Raw genomic sequence first — 24,393 nt, 5'->3', positions numbered from 1 at the left:
AAAACACACTAAATGAACTTAATTATCATCAGCTTGTTTCAATGCCCACTGATGCTCTATCAAGTCAATTTGCCGGGTATTGTGCATGTCTGGTATTTGAAATGCAGTATATCGTTGAATGAGCCTTTCATTGTAACGTCCAGCCCTTTCTAATTGCTCATGTTGCACAAGCTCATCGGTGGCATCATGAGCACAATATATACGTGTTCTTGAATTGTTCATCGTGTCTGGCTCATATTCATCAACGGCTTCATAATCGTACTCATCTTCCACAATCATGTTGTGAAGAATGATGCACGTCATCATGATGGATCGAAGCGACTCTACATCAAACAATCTGGCAGCACCCCTGACGATCGCCCAGCGAGCTTGGAGGATACCGAAACAATGCTCCATATCCTTCCTGCACCCCTCTTGACAGCTTGCAAAGTGTTTTTCCTTTGCACTTCGCGGACGTGGCACTGTTTTGACAAATGTTGACCATCGCAGGTAAATGCCGTCAGCTAGGTAAGTATGGCCTGTCATACATACGTCCGTTGACCTCATACGTGACTTTTGGTGCCTTTCCTTGCAGGACATCGTTGAACACTGGGGATTGGGTAAGGACGTTGATGTCATTTTGAGCTCTCGGGACACCGAAAAAGGCCTGCCAAATCCATGTATCAAAAGATGCCACCGCCTCCAAAGTGATACTTTTTGCTCATTTTCTATCCCCATAAGCGCCTTGCCATGCACTTGGACAGTTTTTCCACGTCCAGTGCATACAATCAATGCTTCCAATCATCCCAGGAAAACTACGCATCTCGGCCTTCTTCAACAACCGTTCCAAGTCCATGTTTGTAGGTTTGCAGAGGTACTCAGCGGTGTAGATAGATTCGATTGCTCCGCAAAACCTCATCAGGGACTCAAAAATGGTTGATTTCCCCATCCTCGTTATTTCATCCACTTGGTTTGCAAATGCTCCATATGCAAGCATCCGCAAGGTAGCAGTAATTTTTTGCTCATGCAGGAGACCCATAGCACCAAAAGCATCCTTCTTTTGCACAAAGTAAGAATCATGGTTGCAAACAGCAATCATGATTTTGTTGAACAAATGTCGTTCCATTCTAAAACGACGTCTAAAGTATGTATCAGGGAATGCACTATTAGGGACAAAATAATCATCCAAGAGTTCCATACCTCGTCGTTGCCTGCTTCTATCAAGGTTTCTGGAACGGCTGGGCCTGCAAATCTGAGCCACATCTTGGATGACTCGACGAGAATGTGAGACTCTGCCCATTCTTACTTCCTCATTTCTCCTTCTACGCTCCTCATCATCTTCCCTCTCATTTTTTGCCCCATGGTGATTGAACATTACTTCTGATTGGTTAAACAATTCTTCCTCTTCCTGATCGAGTTCCCACATCATCCTTGAGGAAGAAGAAGACATTGTAAGAAATAAGCAGAAACTATGAATAATGATACAGATTTTTGTGAAGAAGGAAGCAGAAACTATGAATAATGATAAATATCTTGAGAAAATTGGTGTGAGATTTGTGAGGATTGATGGTGGATTATATAGAGGATTCAGAAAGGATTAGGTTGTACATAATGCCACGTGGCATGCCGTCATTCGTTAAAAATCTGATGGAAATCTATCCTCAAAGATTGTAAACAGATTATGACACGTGGCGCGACGTGATTGGTTAATAATCTTATCAGAAATCCATCATCAATAATTGTATTTTCGGATAATGACACGTGGCATAACGAGGACGATTAAAAAATTTATCGGAAATTCATCCCCAATAAGTGTCTTTTCGGATTTTATAACAAGTGGCGCAACGACAACGATTAAAAATCTTATCCGAAATTACAAATAAAATTATTTTATATTATTTAATAATACTTCGGATAATGACACGTGACGCAACGAAAACGATTAAAAATCTTATCCGAAATGACAATTAAAATTATTTTGTATTATTTTATAAATAAATAAAATACTAATATTTTATTGCCTATTGCCAGGGCTATTGAAGTGTAACGGTGGAGATGCAAATGCTATTGCCAAGGCTATTACTGTTCATTAAGGGCAGTTACTGTTCATAAGGTGGATTGAATAGTGCATAGCCTGTGAGGAGGGCTCCAACGCTGGAGTTGCTCTAATTGAGTAGTTATTTCGTTGTATGCCTCTACAGTTTGTCTTGGTATTACTATTACTTAAACTTTCACTCTGAATTGACAAGTGACTTACTCGGTAATGAAAAGGTGTAGTTGAAAAAGTTGGACCAAAAATAAAATAATGACTGAGGCTCCGACCACATGAATGTATGAGAATTTTATGATCGTTCATCATACATTGTGAGGTCAGAAATTATTTTAAATTTTAAATTTTAAATTAAATATAAATAGTATCTAACGAAAAAGGATCCGGCGATGATCATTTTTCATTAAGATTAAACTTTTAAATTGGTCCCTGAATTTTTATAATTTTGGTCTCTAAATTTTATTTAACGTAGAGCATTTGAGTTTGACTTAATATATGAATGCATGCTTTTGCATAGCTGAGGTTACCAAGCCCATGGAATTTCATAAAAATATGAACGCATGCTTTTGCATAGCTGAGGAGAATATGGCATAAAATAAGAAGGCGAAAAGAAAGCTATTTGAATGGAGAAAGTTCATATCTGAATGAACAAATAGGGCTTAACCTTAGGATTGATTTTGGGCGTAAAATGAATGGGTTGGACATCGTATTTGTGTTTTGAATATATTGGGCTTAAATAAAGTCTCTCCAATTTGTATTTCTTGCCAACCTTTATCAAATCCAATCAAACCATATATCTAATTCCACATTATTCTGTATCAAATTTCGCAATTGTACTATAATCTAGTAATAATTCTCTCAATTGTAAGTGAGAAATTTTAAGTATGATTACTGCGACTTTAATACTAAATTATTGCTAACTCATTGTGCAGCTTAGCCCATCCCTCACCTTTATATCGTTGTATGAAAACCAAAAAAAAAAAAAAAAAAAAAAAAAACTTCACCATCTATAGATTTAGTTCCAAATTTTTAGGGCCCCTTTATTTCAATTATTTTTAAAATGGCTGAAAATTCCTCTTGATAATAAATTTAAAAAATGTTTCTAACAACATTCAACAAATTATTTTGAAAGCACTTGTCGAAGCACCTTCTGGTGAAGTACCCCATAATCAAGAAGCAAATTCAAGTGCTTTTCTAGTAAGTCCTTGCATCTTCAACAAAAATTTCAATATGTATATATGAAAAGCAATTTAAAAATAAAAATGCTTCAAAATAGAAGTGTTTTCTATAAAAACAGTCTCATCTGGTACGAGCCCTTAGCCTCCCTCAAGTTCATATAATAATAAATTCATACCATCTCACTAAAACTTGAAGAAAACAGAAATCTTTTGTCTAACGGAAGAATTGGAGCCATAACTTTCTGTTTACTATTTTTATCAATGTGACATGCGGGAGTCGAGTTTGAGAGCTCGTACAATGGAGAAACGACGGTCCAGACTACATGCTTCATTACTTTTGTTATGAACAAGTTCCAATCATTTATCTTACTTTAAATAGGTAAGTCAGTTAAACCCTACTTCTAGCATGGTAAGGGTAGAAAGCAGAGACAGCCGAATAACAAGGAAATTAAACAAAGGTTTCGTGTCTGTTTTAATGGCAGAGATCTCGGCCGGCACAATCCCTCTGATCCCTCTGAACTGCCAAACATGAACATGGTAAAGAAAGACATCAATTGCAAGTGCAGGGAACATTGTCAAATATATGTGGCCATTCCCAACTGATATGGCAAAAAGGTAATAGACCAAAAAATAGCCCGTTTTGACACAAAAATTGTCTCCAACTGAGGGTTAGGCAAAAGGACTCGTGAGCCCCAACCGGCCAAAGGGCCGGCAAAGAGCAGCCATCCAGCTAGCTCTATAGCCCAGCCCAAACACATGTTACCTCACATCGTGCTGATGTCAGGTTACTGTTGGATTTGACTTTTTTTTTTTAATACGAAATTAAAAAAAAAAAATCTAATTTTTTTTTTTTTATAAATACCTAAGCCATTTCTACCCTATTTCTCACATCTTTTTCCCCATTTCATACTATCATACCTCATTTTATTTCAATTCTTCACCAAATTTTCACATCCTTTTCATTATATAAAGATAAGAAATACAGAAGCTTATGAATTTAATGACAAGTGGCACTCAAAATACGTTCGAATACCTTATTTTAATATGATAGTTTAATTCAATTAAAATAATAAATTATTGAGGGGGTAAAAAATAGCCTCCTTCGGTTGGAGATGAGTTTTTTGTTCAAGGGTTATGTTTTGACCTATGGCCCCTTGGCCCACTCAGTTGGAAATGGTATAAAATATAGTTTAACACTGTTCATTAAAAATAATTTGTTGCAAGATTATAGGGCTAAACATGACCCTTTAACCTTCTTTCGATTGGAAACGGCCTGAAGGCCACATAAAGTTGACTAAAATATAAATGACACTTCAACATTAGCTGCATTGCCACAAAACCTTGTTGGCATATATTACCCTTACTATTGCATGTCATAGCACCATCACATAAACAATTTCACACTTCGTTGAACATAAATTTAACGTGTAGAATGTGAAGAAAAAGGAGGAGAAAACAAAGGGCTAAAAATCATGCATAGATTATCTACTAGTTCACCCATTTGTAAATAACGTAGTTTGATGTACAAATATCATAATCGAAATTTTTCGTTCTCTACCGTCATCTGAAAAATCATCTATGAAACGAAAAAACATTCGATTTGAATCTCGTTTAGTCATCTATATTGTCAAATAAATCGAGTTTGATAACAACATCCATTTTCATGATGGGTTCCATTTATTTTGTATGCATAATGAATGACTGAATGAGTTCAAAATTAAAAGTTACTTTATTTTTTAAAAATTATCTTTAAAATAGGATAAAGAGAATGAACAGTTTTGATTATGATGTTTGTATAGAAGAAATATGTTAATCATAAGTTGGGTGGATAGGTAGGGGCATCCATGCGGTGAACATGTACAAGTATTTTTCTTGATGAAAACCAGTTAAGAAGAAAAACACTTGGAAACAGTCATAACTTGTAATACACAATCTGAAAAGTGTGTTAAAACTTTTAATTTTTGTGTTTTCAGAAATTATGTATGTTTAGATCCGATTGTTATATCTAAATAAGGAAGAATGACTTCTTATCGGTAAAGAGGAAAACCATGTTTGTAGAGAAGAACATAAATCATAAAGTAGGGGTTAAAATTGAATTGAAAAAGAAGACCTAACTTACACCCACATGCCTATGTCATGACAACTGTGGATTGGACTATATTTCTCGAGAGCATCTTGGGAGGGAGTATCACATTTGTGAGGATAACCATGGACAGCCATTATGCAAATCCAAACAGAAGAATTGTATATTATTTTGAAGGAATAATTTCATATGGCAAGCAAAAATATTAAGTCGGTGGCAGGCACCATATTTAAATGGCTACAATGCCAAGAACTGGATAGGACTAAGGAGGTCGGTCTGCGGAACTTTGTCACCCACCATACTGGCAGTAAGCATAATAATACGAGTGCCCCAGGTCCTTGGATGTTTCTTGGTGCTCTACCACACTTACTGCATCGGACGCTGCCTAAACTTTTTAGGAAAGGGAAATCAGATTTGGATTCTCCTTGTGGGAAATGTAAATGAGTAATTTGGCTACTAAGTTGTAATTATTTTAATTTTTAATGGGAGGGTTTTGGAGTCTCTGGACCGCCAAGTTTGATGTTTCGTTTCAAACTATGGACTAGTTACGGATAAAAAATAAAAAACCGCGAGTCTGAGAGTAAAATTAATTTGAGAGCTCCAAGAAAAATATTTTTGGGGTGTAAGTTTTGATTCACGTTGGTTTCGTGGGGTGTGTTAAGAAATCAAAGTCTTAAATTTTAGGCCTAAATAGTCATTTTAGTATAATATTTTAATATTCAATATTAAAATTTTAAATGGGGTGTCGACAAAACAACTTTTTATTATTCTTATGTCAAATGGGAATGTTACTTGTCTTCCAATAACTTGCATATAGTCTACTCTACACATATCAATGAAATTTTTTAGTTGAAATTTTTTACATGGTATCAATCGTTTAGATTCTTTTCAAGGTTTAATTTTTCTCTCGGCCCCTTCCCCTTCTCACTACTCCAGGTTACACTTGTGATTGTACACAAACTTGTAGTTTTCAGATGCATAAGTTATTTTATTTTTTTTTTTTTTTTAACAATTATCTACGGGGTGGGGATGTAGGCCAAAACCTCACAATGAGGTAGTGATAATGTAGAACAAGTACATAAGTTTGCATACAAAAATGTTCAAAGTAATTTTTTTTTCTTTTATGTGATTAAGACATGGATTTAATGATGGTATACATTTGGCTTTTTTTTCTTTCTGGTCAAGTTTACAGCCACTAAAATTCTTCCTCGACTTTCTCCATTACTGGTGGTTGCTTGAAAATAATTTCACTTGAATGTCATCATATGTGCATATTTAAAAAAAAATGATATTATTTACACTAATGGGGAGAGTGGTGGGCTTAGCCTCATAATGAGTTAGCAATATATGGTTTAAATTCGCATTTGGCGAGAACTGAACCTAAAACCTGTTACTTACAAGTCAAAAGGAATACCAATACCACTAGACCGTAAGTGGCTATGTGCATATTTTTTTTTTTATCTTTATTTCTCTACTCACATAATTCATTATCATATGAGAGGAGAAATAGATAAAAGTACTATGTAAGATAACTAATAGTTTTTCTCCCCAATAACATAACATGACCCATGAACTTGGGACATTTGTCTTGGCTAGTGTGAATTTGGATCGAGCAATTTACATTATGAACGTTTTTGTCTAATAATATAATGTTATGTAAAAAAAAACTTACACAGTATTATTATTATTTATTATATTATAAAATTAGATCATGAAATAACGAGAACAGTAAACACATAACATATATCATGTATGTCATTATCAAATTTGGGACCCGAACGGTTCATCAGTCAATGCATTCATAGATATATAGTCCAAATGTGACATGATCAAATCCCATATCAAAAAAGCTAAAGACAATGAAGACATGGCCTGTCCAAATAAAACCTCCCCTGGCCAAAGGGCGATTCCCCAGTCACCAGGAAGGCACATATCAAATTGGTCAGAGGGTGATGCATGGCAATCGGTCATTTCAAAACCAACTCACCTTTATTTAACGGCTTGTAGGACGAAGAGTAACGTTTTAGTATAAAATGATTGATTTTGTTAGGGTTGCTGATGCGTGTGATTGATTTTTAATCAACGACGAAAACGTGAATTTCATTTAAATCATTCGTTAGAAGTTGTTCGACTCTGTAAACCTTACAAATTAGGGATTGAAGTTGAGAAAAGATTTTGGTATCTAGATCCTTAGAGGTTGGTCTAGAAATCGTCCCTTAGAATTTCTCTTTGAATTGGGTGTTTTTTCTGGAAAAATCTTAGTTGGCGAGCAGCCTGCAACTGTTGCTAACTGAGACTTTTTTTTGTTTGTTTCCGTTTTCTTTTTCCTTAAAAGCACATGCAGCCGATACATTTGAATGAACTCTCTCCTTTTGGAAATATTTTAGAGTGGAGTGGATGTCTATTCTTTTATTCATATGTTATTCAGTACAAGGATTTAGCCATAATTATACGGAGATGAATCGAACTTAAAATTTCGAACACAAACATAACCATTCAAATTATGAATTAGCTTCTTTAATCAAAATTGTAACTTTTAATAATTATAGGGAATTTAGCCAGTAAGATTGTCAAGGAGGAAATTTGAGATAACTTCAATGCTGTGTTTTTTTTTTTTTTTTTCTCGTACCAAAGTGATTTTTTCCACACATAAAAAAGAGCTTAAATGATCGTAGTAGACATTAAGCCTCATATATTATCGTAAAAGTTGGAAACAATTAATTTCCAACTTCATAGTGACTTAAACAATTAAGTATTTTGATATATATATATATATATATATAACCTCTTTCTAAAGAGGCTTAACTATAATAGCCTTTAGGCAGGCTTACGTAAGCTCACGTATAAAGTGCTTTTAGTTTCCAACTTCATAAAGGAATTATTATTGGCATTCTAAAAATTTCATTCTACACTCCATACTTTCTATATTTGGAAAGAAAAATACATTTGTGAGTAGTGCATAATAAAATTTTTAAAGTGCCAATAACACTTCTCTTTCGTAAACTTTTGCTGATTATGATAGAAATACAAACATTATCAAATTTTTTAATTTCCACTAAAAGTTACTTTTGTAATGAAGGGGTTTACTTGCGGTCAAATATTATCATAATTTTAATAGCTCTTATTTTTAAAGTATTTTGAATTTGTGGCTATTGTTAAAAGCAATTCATAATCGTGAATATCTTTAGTTGTAGGTAAGAAATTTTAGTTTCGATTCTTGTCAAATGCTAATTTGATCGACATTATTATTAGTCAATTGTGAGGTTAAATCTCCCCTTCGTTGTAGATAATATCAATTCTTCAAAATAAAGATTAGGGGGTGTATTCAATTGATAATTTGAGATATTTTAATGGATTTATAAATCCATAAATTTTTACAGAGTTTAACTGATTTGTGAAGATTCTATGTAAAATTTTAATTCAATTCTCTCGAAATCTCATGGGAAGAGGTGTGATATTTGTAAATGCTTAAAATATACTACAAAATCTCTCTAATTTCCTCTAATTCTTCAAACTTTCCAAATTCTTTAAATTCAAATTCTAATTGAATACACCTGAAATTTTATAAACTTCTTTAAAATTCTGATTGAATACATCCGGATTTCTAAGGATTTTAATAAACTATCTTAAAATCATGATTGAATACACATTGAATTTCAAAGAATCACTCAAAATCCCAATTGAATACACCCCCTAAAATTAAAAATTAAAACGCTTCTTTAACACTATCTATGTGTGGAAGTGCTTTTGGTGATTAAGTTTCAAAGTTTAGATACGTGGAGCTTTTCTTTTACTTTCCCATTTTAAATCTACCCAAGAAAAAAAAAAAAGCAAATTAAATAAAAGTATTACAACTTCAATTCACAGTTGTAACTTGTAAATCATGATTTCGGGTAAACTGATCAAGAACTACAGACCTAAACACTCTCCACATCATTGTTTACATAAAGCCGGTCACTAAATTGGTAAAGTTAAATTCTGTGGGGGAAGGGAAGGGGGGTGTTAGAACAAAATTGGGGTTTTCCAATCATTCATATTGTTATTTGTTTGTTCAGTTGCTTATGTATTTTTCATTTAACTATGTACTGAACCAAATTGCATCCTCTTTGGCCCATCAAAAGCAGTTGACAGGGTCATTTCTGATGAAGCCGACGAGTAGGGACAACATGCTTTACGAAGCTCGTCATACCTTCCGACATCGAAGTTCTCAAGCTTCATGAGGCGCTTCTGCTTAGCCTCAAATCGAATCTGGCGAAACCCTTCGAAAGAGGGCTCTTTCCGGGTCCTGAGAAAGAAGGCGTATCCGGCTATGAAGTACATTGAAGTAACGAAGAAGCAAATGGGTTCCATGACGTCCCATGAGAGTTCCCAGAATGTGAGCCTCATGAATCCGGCTGTGGAGACAACCAAATAGCCAAGACCGCACAAAAGCTCCTTTCGAACAAGGGACTCCGCCTTTCGGTCTATCTCAAACTTGTGACTCTCCATGTCTTCCAATTCCCTAATCCTGGGATCATTGGAGTTGGTTGTTGTTCCTGGAATAGGAATTAGTTCCTGGATTGCTTTGGCTATCTGCAGTAACCAAACAGTTTGAAAGAATTGGGTAAAGCATGCTCAGCCTATTACTAATTAATCCTAAACATCTATCATAGTAATAGAATTGGGTAAAGCATGCTCAGCCTATTACTAATTAATCCTAAACATCTATAAGAATTGGGTAAAGCATGCTCAACATAATAGAATTTTCGCTAATCTCCCATAGTAATGACATCCAATGAAAATTCCTAAATTTCTAGGTCCATCAAGAACAACCCACCCAACAAAAATGTAATTTTGTTTGTTTTCTTTTTTGTTAATTTAAATTTTTTTAATTCACTGTAGTCTCCCGAAACAGTGTAGGTATGAAATGGGATTTTAACAGCCCCAAGGGTGAAAAACAAAAATCTGCCACGGTGAAAGACTGACACCCTTTTCACGTTTTAGGTCTCTGCCTGTTGAAGAAAACAAAATAATCATAAAAAACTATATCAGTTTTCGGCATTTCCCATATCACAGTAAAATAAATTCACTTATCGTAAATTTAATTCTACCCTCTCGGCCAACCGACCAAGACCCATCACAACAATTATCTGAAAACACCACAAAATTTTAAACGTAACAACAGCAATAATTCATTTAAATTCGAATAAACTAATTAACGATATTTAATTTGGATTAATGAATTAAGATATTAATTTTACCTGTTCAGGCCTCAAGCAAACGGAATTTCCCAATACGATCACGGAACCGTTTTCGTCCAACGATTTCGCAAACCCAAGACCCATATCCGGATCCGCGCAACCTTCCCGGCAGATCCCAACAAACTCCGGATACGATACCCAGCCTTTCTGGACTTCTCGAAGCTTCGATTTCACGGCTTCCAGCTGGCCCACCCTCAGCAGTTTCTTAGTTTCCTCCGTCGTCAATCCCGATTTCTCCATCGGCGAGCTCTTCGACTCGGGTTCCGGCGGGGCCAAACCGTCCAGTCGGATCCGGTCCCGGCCAATGGCCACGACTTTGAGCTTCTCCATCAGGTTTGCCCCCATCGGCAAAGACCAGATCTCCTGCTTCTGGAAATTCCCCGCCGACGATCTTTTGTGGAGGAACCTCCGGAAAATGGCATTGTCCCCAGGGTCGGGGGCGATTCTAGTCTCGCGGGGCTTGGGAGCGGGTCGGGTGTGGACCGCGGACGACGAAATCCGGCAGTTTCTGAGGGTTTGGGTCGACGCCTTAGAGATGTTGAACAGGCGCTCGGCTAGGGGTTTCTTGAACGCCATTGTAATAATCTAGAGAGAAAATAGCGAGAATTATAGAGAGAGAGCTATTGAAGCTTTGTAATGGTTATTGAGCGCATCAACGATGAAGGCCTCTGGTTCTTTATATAGGTGTCCCAATTAACGGGACGACCACGATTTTTTTAAACCCTCACGAGTTTTTTACGAGTCACGAGATTACAAATCGGGAGAAATTCCGATTTGCACGGTCCCGATGAACTTATGCCTTACGTTCTGGGCATATTCTTTTTATGCGTACTCCCGAGTTTATCTCGCTCGTTCAAGTTTCTCGTATGCGGCGAAATGCAGCCGCGTTCACGGGTGATAAGATCAGGGGTTGGTGGATCAATCACCGTACACGTGGATGGTTCGCTTCCAGCGACGCGACCTTATCGACTTCTGACGGTCGGATTGGATGACATTAGTTAGCTGATGGATGTTGACCAGTGTTTGTGTGGACTCGCGAGGTGGAGTGGCGTAATGAACACGTGGAAGCTAGAGAGGCGTCGTTATCTTCGGAGCCCATGGATCAATACTAGGGTTGGCTGCACTGGATAATAGTTACCATTTTTTTGGGTGCCCCAAAAAGCTGGATGGCACAGCTAGGAATTTAGAAACGTTCACGCAAAACGTGGCGCCACATAGGCTTACGACCGAGGTTTTGTTCATATAAAAATAAATAAATAAATAAAATAAAATAAAATAGAGGAGAGAGCTGGCAAAATGGTAGTTTTATGGTCGAAAATATAAGTTGGGATTTTCCTTTTGACCAAAAAGGATGGTGTGATTATTTGTGATTAATGTGAAGATTTCCTCTTTTTCCTTGTTATTATCTACTAATCAATTTTGGTTGGTTTGTTACTTTGTTTAGTTTAAAAGTGCACAAATAATTTAGATCGTCGGTGATTAGTTGAAATCGCAAGTTGAATTTATTACATACTTATGTTTGTTAGAAGAAGTAGCTATGAAATCTTAGTAACATAAACAAATGCTAGTATATTAGTTGATAAGTCTATTTCATTCGAAATCAACTTGTGTGATGTTTGCCATATACGTGGTGAGATTGCGATCTCAACTAATCACTGACCTCAACTTATTGACTCTTACAAGTGAGTCAATAAGTCTATTACACCGGAAGTAAACTCGAGTGTTGCTTGGATATAGTACCAAGCAGTAAAGTAGTGAGATCCAAACATGAGAAATATCCGTATGCCAATGGTTAGCTGATAAGATTATTTCAACCGAAATCGAGTCTTGTGGTTCTCGGGGACATTACCAGGTAATTGTTGAATCATTCTAAAAACCAAAAAAAAAAAAAAATGTTTAAAGTATGAGGTAAATTGATAGGAGTAATTGGGGGTGGACATTTTCTCCATACAAGATATGTCAAATTCTATGTTTTTACCCGTCCTTCGGATCATTTGTTGTAAACTAGGTTTTGGTCAAATTTTTTATGTCTCCCACACGTCCTAATCTCCATCTTAATTAGTTTTTCGTAAATTTATTAATTAGTTCACGTAATAATTAATATGTGCTTATCCAAACACTTATAATACTACAAAATCACTCATATTGAAATACTTCTAATTTACGTCAACATTGGTGAGCGACATGTCAGATTCATACTCGAACACCTCGTTATTTGATTATGATTATCTAAATTATACTACAAATACATGTGCCTAATACTCCATGTATTAGGCAATTTTCTAGTCAATGCATTGCATATTATTAACCACGAGTTGCAAAATGGTGTTTAATTTACTCAAAACCTTCATTTACGTGTGCGACCAAATAAATCGTCACGTATCAAAACCCTTTATTGTTGCAACGAAAATAATGATTAGCTTAATCAAACTACGTAATCATGTTTGTCCACAAGCCTAACAGCTGTCAAAGAGTCATGAACCACACTATTCAATTTGCTTTTTATATTTTGGTACCTTGATTTCGACCAAATAACGTATATGAGTTCCAGAAGATACACACACATATAAATATGGTTGTACATTTGCAGCTTTTTTAATTCAATAATTTTAGAGTATTTGATTCTCTATGGTTTAGTTTGTTATCCTTTCTCCACTTGGTACACTAGCATCCCTCATTGGCCAAATTTTTTGCCCCGTGCTAAATCTACTTGCGTTTGTAGACTTTATTAGTTCTTCCCTTGATGGAATTGGATTCAAAATATTGGTAGCACCCAATGTTATGGTTTTGTACCAAGTTTAGTCTATGTTTGGTTGGAAAAGTTAAAAGCACTTTCTTACAATCAGAACTCTATGATATTACATTTGATATGAAATTCGAACATGAAAAATCACATACGTTATTAATAAAAATTTAACATTTCTCTAATACAAGCACTTATAATATAATAATTTATGAGTCGAAGTACTTACTATAAAGGCAATCTTAGATGTGCCCTTACTCTTTAATCTTGTTTGGTGTCTAAGACTAAACATAACATGACCAATTCAAAAGGATTAACTATCTTTTCCTGCTGGCGATGAGTTTAACGACGGGGGAACTAGATTGATCAAATTGGACATTGTTCAACATATTGGTTACAAAGTTCCCCTCTCAAAGATGAGCGGACTCAATCTCAATCTTGTTCAATCGCAACCACCAAATGGGACGTGATTAAGCTCATTTTGGTAATGCTACATGCTATCCATGTGTCCGTGTCTTCAACTCCGAAGGGCAATAACGAAGCTCCCTTAATACCAAAAACTCGATTGTTACAACAGAATCTAATTCCTTGTCAAATCCAAATCTCAATGAATATGCTTTGATCTAATAGCAAAATCAAGTATTAACTCACCAAAAATAATGAAATAAATCATGGGAATATATAGATCAGCATGGTTGACATTATTGCTTAATGAAAATGAGAGGCAAGAAAAAATATAACCCCATTATTTGTATAGAATAATATCCAAATTTTGATTGAGTACATGATGCTTTATTCCTTCCCTTATTTGCACTTAAACCATGTAACTTGTACATAAAATAAAAGTGACAGGAACAATACCATATGGAAGGAACCTCAGCCTCCTAACAATATTAGTACAAATAATTGTCTCATTGATAGAGAAACCAATTGGATTTTCTGATATCGGACAACATATATTCCTAAAAATCTACATTCAGGAGAAGATGAGAGGGTTGAAATTTGGAACGCAGTTAGTTGTTTTATTCATCATGGCAAGTGGCAACCAACCGCTTTCCCAGACAAAAATATGTTTATTCTCACAATTTTATTCCCGAAGTTTAAGCAATGCCAGCGAAACCAATGTTGCCGCAATATTGGTTGACCTGTGTTGACCAGGACACACTACCAATCATATTCGGTATACGAAGAACATAGGAGATGATTGAATGACAATAATGACCTTTGAAACATGACATTTTACAGCATGAGAATGTTAAAGCTGAACGTATTGAATTATCTAATCTTTTTAGCTTTTATTTTATGTTATTTTTTTTAACACAAACCATATTACATACCTAATTTTTATATTCAGTTCTATAAATTTCTTAATGTTGTGGTACTTAAAAGTTCTTGAACTTTGCCTTGCACATTTTTTTTAAAATTAAAAATGAACGGTTGAGATTTAGCTATATTTCTATTAGTAGGATTGAGATTTAACTAATCTCACTTGTAAAACAAAAATATGTGTGAGAGAAATAAGAAAATGCACGAAATCCAAATAATCCCTCTCGTTAATGTACATGGATAAAGCAAAATAACAGATAAAAGTATGTTTACAAGGCCTTAAACCTTAACCTACATACAAGTCTAAGTGCCCATCAAGACAACTCAAAAGTGCGTGAACTCTACATCACGTCCAAAAGACGATAAACCCCTGTTGCTTGGCAATCTGAGCTAACCAGCAGAACTTCTGCCTCGATGTAGCAACTGAACACCGAGTCTTGCCCCTCGCAAAAATTTGATTGCTTCCATCGTATAGCTTTCTTTCCATCGACAACTCTTGTAGCTATCATATACACGACCATCATGTTTACAGGAGAACTGCTTCCTTATCTACGACATTTTCTCTCAAGCAGCAAGGCAATTTTTTACATCGCATGATCAGTATGGGAGTCCCAGCATGCCGAATAGGATCAAGAGACAACATCCCCAGCAAACAGAAGGTCACAAATCTTTTGCTCAATGGGGACAGCATCCTGAAACTCACCATCAGCCTGCAGACTCTTCTTTTCCTTCCTATACATTTCAGCTTCACGAACTCTACCACATTTTTGGAGGCCTGCTAACAACACATTGTATGTGCCCAAGAAAGGACGGAATCCTTCCCCTCGCATTGCTTTGAAAATTTGAAGTCCTTTATCAGCACTCCCAGCAGAGAAGTAAGCCCCAATCAAGGCAGTGTAAGTTGCAGTGCACCTGTGATCATCGGGTAGTAATTTAAAGATTTTTGCAGCACAAGGTGTCCTTCTAGCACGCCCGAGCCTATGTATCAGAAGTGTACTAAAGTATATTCCGAGAGAATATCCAGCCCTAATCATCTCCGCAACAATCTCCACCACTTTTGGAAATGACTTTGACCTGATCAAAGCTCCTACCAAAGCAAGATATGCATTCCTCTCAAGGATTATACCCATTTTCACACTATATTCGAAACCCAATAAAGCACCATCAAGTCTGCAATGTCCACAATTTACCTCAATGATGGTTGAGGTGATAGCAGAATCCAATCGTATTTTCTTTTCTCCATTTCCAGCAAGTAAGATGTCTATGGCAACAAGATTTTCCTTTTTCAAAAGAATCAGTACAAGCCCTTCATCAATTGTCACAAGAGCATCAGCAGCAGGTGTTCTAAACTCACTTGCCTCCTGATTGCCATAGTCAATGAAAAAGTGCGGATGAACTTGCCTGAGGAGGGAATCACTCTCGCCAACAATTTTGAAAGTTCCGACTGCCTCTAGAAATACAGGGTAACGAAGGGCAAGGCGATTCTCTTTCATAAACAAAAGGATATGGTTCATTGTCCATGTGTCTCCCGCTTTGCACAATTTCTGAACTAAAATATTGCAAGCCGCTTTATCAGGTTGTACTCCAGCATCTTGCATTTTGCCGAAAATGTCAAGTGCCTCTTTGCATTTGCCTGAAACCCATCACAGATTGAGTAACTTTATCTATATTCCGGCGGGAAACATCACAAAGATGAGTCCGCGTGTATCCCACCAAGTGCATATGTGCATAAATATCATAGCATGATATGTCCATTTCTGAAACTATTAATATGAAAGTTACATAAACATAATATCTTTTCCTAATACGCCTAAGCAACGAAGCATTTACACATCATCTTGTTGTGTGGTTTTTTTTTTTGGGGGGGGGGTGGGTGGGTGGGTGGTGGTGGGGCGGGGCGGCGGGCTTTGGCAGCAACAACCGTAGCATAACTTATTGAAGAACAAAACCAATAACGAAAAATCTTATCTTCCTTTAGCAAACAACACACCATGCGTAAACAACTAGTATAACCATATACACAAAATGGTAACTTTCAGTGTACATCCGCCTTTCCTAGCAAACAAAACATGCCTGACAGCCCAACATCGAACAATCACCCATTCAGACATTATAACAAACATATAGAGCGCACTATGTATGCGACGGCAAAAGCTACTCACCAGTCCCAATCAGGTAGTCCATCAAAACAGTGTAAGTATGACAAGTTGGGGAACATCCAAACTGGATCATTTCCCTGTATACGTCAGTAGCCTCCTTCACTCGGTTATCACCAAACAAAATTTTCATATAAGCAGTGTAAGAAACAACAGTGGGAGCACATCCCTGAGCTCTCATCTCCTCCCAAGTCTGCACAGCCCCATCGACATCTCCGGCATTCGAGAGCCAATGCATCAGAGAAGTGTAAGTAACGGCATCAATCTTGATCCCCTTTTCCTGCATTTGCTTGAAAACATGGGTCATTGACGAAACCCTCCCGGCTTCTCCGAAAATGTCCAGCATTGTCGTGTAAGTGAACTGGTCGTGCTTAAACCCTTTAAACCCAGCAACCCAGTTGAAAAAAAGCCACGATTTTTCCATCGGAGGGTGGGTTTTGAGCACCTGGCTCACAGTGTAAGAGTCCCATCTTATGGGAAGGTTCTGCAGTTGTTCTTTAGCGGAATCCCATGTCGAATATTTGAGGATTTTGTATATGTTTGTGATTATTTCTCGCATGTAAGTCTTCGGTTCTAAAGGTTGTTGCTTTGAAGTGGATTTGGGATGGTTTTTTGTGTTCTTTCTGGGAATTCGATTGTTGGGTTTGTGGGGTTTGAGGAAATGGATGGATTTGGTGGAAAATTTTGGACATTGGTGATCGTGGACGGCGGTGAAAGCTGCAAGGCGCTTGAGAAATCCATGGAGGTTGTAGAAACTGCGCATGGGAGGAGCGATTCATTAACTATAACTGCGTTCGGTCGCCGCGCTCTTTTGCGTCGCTGGTAGCAGATGAGATAGTGCCGTTTTGATACTGGTTTTATATTTGGGCCCAATTTGAATTACGGTGTTTTTTACATTTTCTTTTATCTAGGATATTCTCTGCTAAATTATACATACTGACGAAGAAAAAGAAGTACACTACTCTAACCATCTAATCAACTTGACGAAACCCAATTTTGCTAGTTTGGTTTAGGGTTTAAACTTGCTTGATTAACGCATAATATTGCAAATGTGAGTTATGCCGGGGCAAAATGCACCCATTCTTTGGGCTCGAGTTCAAATCCTTATTCTATTAGAGCAGCCAGCTTAGAATAATGCAATCATCAACAAACAAATAGAAGTTTAATTTCCCTTGTGCACACCGTTGTTTGTTGATGCATCAACATAGAAAACGATCGTGCTTATCAGTAAATTTTTGAGTTTCAAGTTGCCTCTATATTCATAACGTGTTAACAATACCAGTACCATTCGACCACTATTGATCTAATCAGAACATCATATAAACTAAAAGTATTGTTTTCACGATTAACAGATTCATCAAACACTTTGTCAAGACCATACCACTTTTATGTATAGACCATCCATACGATGCTAACTACAATTTTTAAGTGACTAGTTATATCTCATGACCCACTCCGTTGAGAGCAAAGCCTTCGAAGAACCTTCGACAACCTGAAATCATCTACAAACACTTTGATGAATCGAGACATCCAACGTTCTTCATCTTTTACATTCGGCTGGTTAACTCGAATCTTGATCACAGTATCGCTAACTATTTCAAAGAGAATCTAGTGCAATGAACAGAAATGTCAAAGGCAGTTGGTGTAATAAGGATTGGTCCTCACAAACACATATCATCTCAACACGTTTCAAGGATGGCAACTGAAGAAATCCGTTCACTTATAAGTTCTTAAATCCATTAACCATGTAACTGTTCAGAACTATAGAATAATCTGTCCCCAAAATTTCACAGATGAAGTGATGTAATCAAATAAAGCAAAATCATGAAACAATTATCTTCGTTTCAACAGTGCACAATTTCTCAGCTTATTGACTAATAAAATCAAGTGTAACTTCAACTCCTTCATTATGCATCTACTATTCAGCCGTTGGACCCATTAGGCCGTCCAATATATATCAGACTGAAGATGGACGATCTTTATCTCTACCTATGTGATAGAGAATCAAGAAAAATACCTATACTTAAGCTCATCTCATTTTGCGTATCAAATTAAGCAGGTACTGATTTGAATATGGATAGAGTGACGAAAGAGAGCTCCAAATTCCAGATGGTTATAATGCTTGCAGAGGTTCCAGCAATGAAAGAATTTCTTTCACGTGCAAGGCACATGGCATCTTCCTTTCACTGTGGTGGGATCAACTGCACAACAGCGAAGAAAACCACTCTTGTGAGAGGGTGGCGCAGTGTTTGCACGCACAAACTATATGAATGTCTTAAAAGTGATCCCCTAGTAACCATCACATCCAAATGTTCGGCTTTTCACAGCTAAGTAAAGTCTATCAAGTTCTAGTGCATAGTGCAATAACAAAACAGATGAGGTAGTAAGTAATCCTTTTGATTTAATCTTTCTTTGAAATTTTAAACATAAAGTATAACCCTGCTTAACAATGTGACTCCTTCAATCCAAAAGATACAAACAAAAATAAAACTGTGAACTCTACCTTTTGCCTTTAAGAAATGCCATATAGAATTCATTTGACCCAAGGTGGTGCATCTGTTTCACTAATAGACCACCAGGAAGAAAACAGTGATCAGAAACACATACCAAAAGGGAACTTCATTGGTTGGGATGCCTAATTATTCTCTGTAAAATCACTGTCCTTGCCTTCCTTATATTCTGGCTACACTTATCAGCATGTTGGCTTAGATTATCAATGGTTTCCACGAACACATCAAGCTTTTTCTTGATCTCATCTATCACTAGCTTCACAGCTACGCCCTCTTCTCTAATAGCAAAATCAGCATTTTGCAACAGCGATTCAATCCCAATTTCAAATTTGTCAACAAGCACTCGGATGCTGTCCAGGTCCTTCAATGTGACGAACGTTCCAATCTGCATTGAGCTGATCATCTCCCTCTGCCCTTTCAGTCCCCTCTCGTAGTTATTCCAAAGCATATTACACCATTTTCCAACTGAACCTATGGGAACAGCCAACGCTCCTGCCAAGGCCGTTACAAGTGGTGGTGCAGCAATGGCAGCTGCCACTACAGAGAAAACCAATACAGAGATGAATGTGGCAACAAAAATAACATTTGACACCCTCCTCCAAGCTTTCACTGATTTCAACTTCTTATCAAGTTTTCTCTTACGAAGTTGCAGTTTCTCAAACATTGATGCCTGATTCTTATAAACTGCCTGAAACAGTATAAAGAACTCGTCCGTGAAAGGATCCCCAGCCGCCTTAAATGCCCTCAATTCTTTTAAGGTTCTCGCACACCCATTCCCATCTGCCCCAGCCCCTACTTCTTCCTCAAACTGCTTAACTGCAGCTTGAATTATCAGCTGGTTATTGAGCGCACGCTTCAGACACTGCTCAAGGGAAGTACAAAAGTCCAATGTTTGAAGACTGTTCTCAAAGTATTCCTCTACAAGAGAGAACATTTCTTTACTCTTCCATATATCCTTCTTGCATTCTAGAATCAACTTGACCACTTCCTGGTTCATGTCGAGCAAACAATCGGTAACCTCCTTGAGCGAGTCAAGGGATAGGGACCGAACTTCCAGCCCATCTGAAAACGAGTGAATGACACGGCTTGTCCGCTGCTGGAGATTGACATCAAACGATTGCAAGGCCGGATCGAGCTTACAGGCTGCCTCATAGGAGCTCAAATCGGCAGTGTCCTGGGAATTGGTATTGCTTTCACGGGTTTCAGGTGGTTGTGGGGGTGGTGGTGAGGGTGTTCCTGAGGCATCAACACCCTTGTTTTTACTGAATTTTCCTCCCATCATATGGGTGAAATTCCCAAAACCTAACTATGTTTGACTAGTAAATCTAAAATCTAGCAAAAGCATTGAAAATGCAGCAAACCAAGTGCTCGCCAAGCTAACAAAGTGCTCTAAAATGGAATCCAATCCAATCGATGATTCGGTCGAAGAACTGCAAAATTGACTAAAAAATTTGAGCTTTGGCTAGATACTAAGCAACCCCAGAGCTAAATTTTTAACTTGGCAAAGTAAAAGTAAAAACCCAGATGAAATTTCTGCACAAAGTATGAAACTTGATGGATTTTGCTTACCAGATATTCAGCTTAAAACGCAAAGAAAAATACGAACTTGGCAGATTAGATCTCTCACTTCAATCCTCCACACCCTCCAGAAAGTTAAAGATTTCCAAAATCCAACAGAAGGAGCCAAGCCACAGATAGAGGCTTTGCAAGCCCCACAAGTCAATGGTGCAGAATAATGCAAGAGAAAGATGAAATGGGAAAAGGAAGGTGAGATGAAATTGGGAAAGTGGCTTGTCATTCTAGAAGTGACATATTACTAATTTTAACTAGAATTTAATGCTGAATAAGATGACAGAGAGTCGATAGAAAATGAATTTTGACATACTCTCTTTACTCTTTCTCTTTAATGTGTGGATTATGTTTTTGTTTTGTGCTTTATAAAAAGAAAAAAGAACATTATTATTTGATGTCTATCAACCAAGTCGCTTTCCCTCACATATGGTCGCATGTGATGCAATGGGATTTAGCCTTTAGTTGAAAATTGGAACATTTGAGGTGGTCAAATTACCTGCTAACAATCTAATAACGCCATTTCACATAACAACTCTGGCCTTTCCTTCCAATCTGAGTTTAATTCATCGACTTCATTCCTAATGATGCAAAAAGAATTTTTGTGGAACGAATTTACTGTTACTATGACATTTTGTTTAATTTTATGTACAATATTTTGAATTGCTAAACTACTATAATGGTGAACTTATTTTATGTATGTACCTACTATATGAAAATTTTGGGTGTAAATAAATAAAGTCTTTGGTGCAGACGGGACGTAATGACCAAGACACAAAATGTAGGATCGCAAGGAGGGTGCATGAGGTCGTAATGCAAATGTGGTGAGCAAGGCCAACCAACTAACATGTTTCTTAATTTGGCGTCAAGACTCATGTTGGATTTAAGATTATATGAACAAAACCAACGTCATGTTATTTCTGTCATAACGATTATGAAGTGGTTTTTGAATAATTTTTAGAAAATTCATCTCGTGTCAAGAAATGTAAGAAACTCTAACATTAACAAAATCAGCATCATTAACATTATTTGTGAATTGATTCCTTAAGAATTAGTTCCAAATTCAAATGGTTTTGCTGAACATGATTTCAAATAAATTGGAAACATTTTGGAACGGTTGTGTGTATTAATGAGCAATTGTGACTAGAAATGTATATATACATCACCCAATAGGCAAGTTAAATTCCTTATAACCTCTCTAAACCAAAAAATAGTAGATAATCGTGACTTGCTACCGGTTATCCTCTTTTATGAAAAAAAAAATAATAATCACCCAATGGGAGGTTGCAATTAAATTATTAACTAGTGGTCGAACCCTCATTGGCGTTTCTCCATCCAGAAACTCTCGCCTGCAAATCACCCTAGTCGTCAGCCCCTTGCCATGGCTTGGGGCCGGTGGCAACCCATCCCTATCTCCTCCGCCTAGCTTCCCTTTCCATCCTTTCTTCCCTTAGGTTTTCCTTCTCCTCCCTTCTGTTCCACCGCCCTTTTCTTTCTCTTTGTGTTTCTTCACCTTTTTCCTTCCCCCATCCACGTTTTTTTTTTCCCTTTTCTTCAACCATGTGGGCACTACTCTCTCTTCCCTCCCTTGACGTTTTGTGCACTGCTTTCGGGCCACCATCCCAGATCCGTTTTGTGCCCTTATTAAGGCTTTCTCTTTGATTTGGGTCCTATTCGGGGTTTGTGTTGGTTTGGGGTTATTGGAGGGTCAGAGCCACTTCTGTCATTCTTTCCCAATGCTGAGATTTTCAATCAAATTTTTCCATTAACTTTTCTGGGGAACAGTCGCCTTCTGCACCCAGATCTAGTGCTGCGCCACTTGGGTCGTGCAAACTTTGAGGTTGGTCAGCCTTAGGCGTGATAATCTGGCGTTGCACCGTTTGGGTCGACTTGTTTTGGAGACCCTACCACTTGAGGTTTCCAAATCTGGACACTCCAATGTCTTTTCATCTACTGTGGGACTTGTTGATGGTGCTAGTCCTATTGGTGCTTGTCATTGCAGGTTGCCTTGTCTCAGAATCATCCTATTTCTTCATTGGAATATGCCGGCTTGTGGTTCCCTTCTCGGATTTTTTTTTCTTTTTTGTTTAGTTTCATATTAGTTTAGTTTAATTTAGTTTATCATAATTTAATCATGTGTGTCTCTTCTGGTGAACAACGTTGGCTAGATATAGTTTTCGCATTGAGCAATGTGTTATGTGATCTCGTTTACCGATGACTTTACGTGGTCTCGCTTCCGCATTAACTTTATGTGGCCTCACTCTTCAGCGATGACCTTTTGCAGTTGCTGATACAAATCTGTTATATCTATCGTTCCGTGACAATTTTGTATGGTGGCGTGTGAAGTTTTCACACGTGGTAGTCGTTTAGAGGTTTTATTATTGTTGTCTTGCTTAGCAAATTCACCTCCAAATCATTGTTTGGTGACTGGAGTATTGCCTCTAATTGGCATCTATGTACTATTTAAGATGATGAATGAAATACCAATTTATCGTTACTTGTCAAAAAAAAAAAATATATATATATATATATATATTAATTGGTGCATCTTTCTACTCATATAACTGATTGGGTATAGAAATACTGTAGGGTTACAATTGCTCATGAAACATCATCGAGTTATGTAAATACAACGTGAGTTCAACAATCAGATTATCTTTTCTTCTTCTTTGTTTCTTGTCTCTAAAATTCAGATTGTTCTTAAATTGTGCAAATTTTAAGAAATAATATCAAGTGAGTTTTGAGTCCATAATATCCTGGAGACAATTTGTTTTCCAATTCTTTTATGCACTAGGAAAGAGCGACAAATTGGTCTTAAAAGAAAGCGAATGCAATTCGTGCTTTGGCTCAACGATCTCATTTCTCTTCTTCAATTCCTATTGGTTTCACTTCACTGTTGGAAGCTATAAGCATATAGAATTAATTTGAGCTGGGACATTTGTAGGAAGATATCGTAAGGTTTGTTTGTTATGATTTGATTAACTTGTTTAACAACTGTGATTCACAACCTATTAATACCTTGACAATATTTTCATGTTTTACTTTCAAGCAGTGGCAGTGGCACTTCCCTCTCAAACTTTTCCTGGCCCTGGTTTTGCGTGGCGGCTTAATTTTTACGGCAACACGCTTGGATTTGTATACGAGTGTTTTTCGGAAAGATTGTTAACAATAATTTAGGAGAGAAGAAGTTTCGAACCCGGGATGCATGAATGGAAACCTAGCACTTTATTCAATAGAATATTATACCACATGTGCACATGCAATTTATTATTATTTCTTAATATTTGGTAGTGTTGTAATTTTCATCCCAAAATCCCAAACCGACGAAAAATCCAACAATAAATTGGTAGCCCAAAATGAAAAAAAAAAAAAATAATAATAATAATTATGTACCGGATCGGTTCCTCATTTTTTTTATATAGAAAAAGAATATATTAAAGCAAAAAATCCTGTACACAGCCAGTACCAAGTAGTTTAGATTAGAGATTAAAGCTTAAAAATTATGTAAAAAAAATATTTTTATTATATAATTTTCTGGCTTTAATCTCTAATCTAAACT

General features: G+C 36.9%; 3 protein-coding genes across 5 annotated transcripts; all 3 read right to left on the bottom strand.

Annotated features, from left to right (window-relative positions):
- Positions 1-9,309: 9,309 nt before the first annotated feature.
- Positions 9,310-11,221, bottom strand: LOC137714751 (calcium uniporter protein 2, mitochondrial-like). Its single transcript, XM_068453890.1, has 2 exons — positions 10,531-11,221; positions 9,310-9,862 (listed from the first exon to the last, which is right to left on the bottom strand). The coding sequence occupies exons 1-2, from the start codon at positions 11,104-11,106 to the stop codon at positions 9,365-9,367; spliced, it is 1,074 nt and encodes a 357-aa protein (XP_068309991.1). The 5' UTR covers positions 11,107-11,221; the 3' UTR covers positions 9,310-9,364.
- A 3,604-nt stretch (positions 11,222-14,825) lies between these two features.
- LOC137715735 (pentatricopeptide repeat-containing protein At2g01390) lies at positions 14,826-17,562 on the bottom strand. Its single transcript, XM_068455081.1, has 2 exons — positions 16,762-17,562; positions 14,826-16,232 (listed from the first exon to the last, which is right to left on the bottom strand). The coding sequence occupies exons 1-2, from the start codon at positions 17,516-17,518 to the stop codon at positions 15,229-15,231; spliced, it is 1,761 nt and encodes a 586-aa protein (XP_068311182.1). The 5' UTR covers positions 17,519-17,562; the 3' UTR covers positions 14,826-15,228.
- Positions 17,563-18,470: 908 nt separating this feature from the next.
- Positions 18,471-21,129, bottom strand: LOC137740712 (UPF0496 protein At4g34320-like). 3 transcript variants are annotated; one of them, XR_011069173.1, is made up of 2 exons: positions 19,259-21,127; positions 18,471-18,956 (listed from the first exon to the last, which is right to left on the bottom strand). XR_011069173.1 is itself a non-coding variant. In XM_068480544.1 (2 exons), the coding sequence occupies exon 1, from the start codon at positions 20,545-20,547 to the stop codon at positions 19,375-19,377; it is 1,173 nt and encodes a 390-aa protein (XP_068336645.1). In that variant the 5' UTR covers positions 20,548-21,129; the 3' UTR covers positions 18,471-18,956; positions 19,363-19,374. The 3 variants fall into 3 exon arrangements, 2 of the variants coding, with proteins under 2 accessions (XP_068336645.1, XP_068336638.1); XM_068480544.1 differs by having other exon boundaries at positions 19,363-21,129; XM_068480537.1 differs by lacking the exon at positions 18,471-18,956 and having other exon boundaries at positions 19,137-20,695; positions 20,835-21,127.
- Positions 21,130-24,393: the final 3,264 nt, after the last annotated feature.

Source organism: Pyrus communis, chromosome 1 (assembly GCF_963583255.1).
Source record: "Pyrus communis chromosome 1, drPyrComm1.1, whole genome shotgun sequence".
NCBI lineage: Eukaryota > Viridiplantae > Streptophyta > Magnoliopsida > Rosales > Rosaceae > Pyrus > Pyrus communis.
The sequence above is the reverse complement of the archived record's forward strand: the minus strand, read 5'-3'. Positions and strand labels throughout refer to the sequence as shown.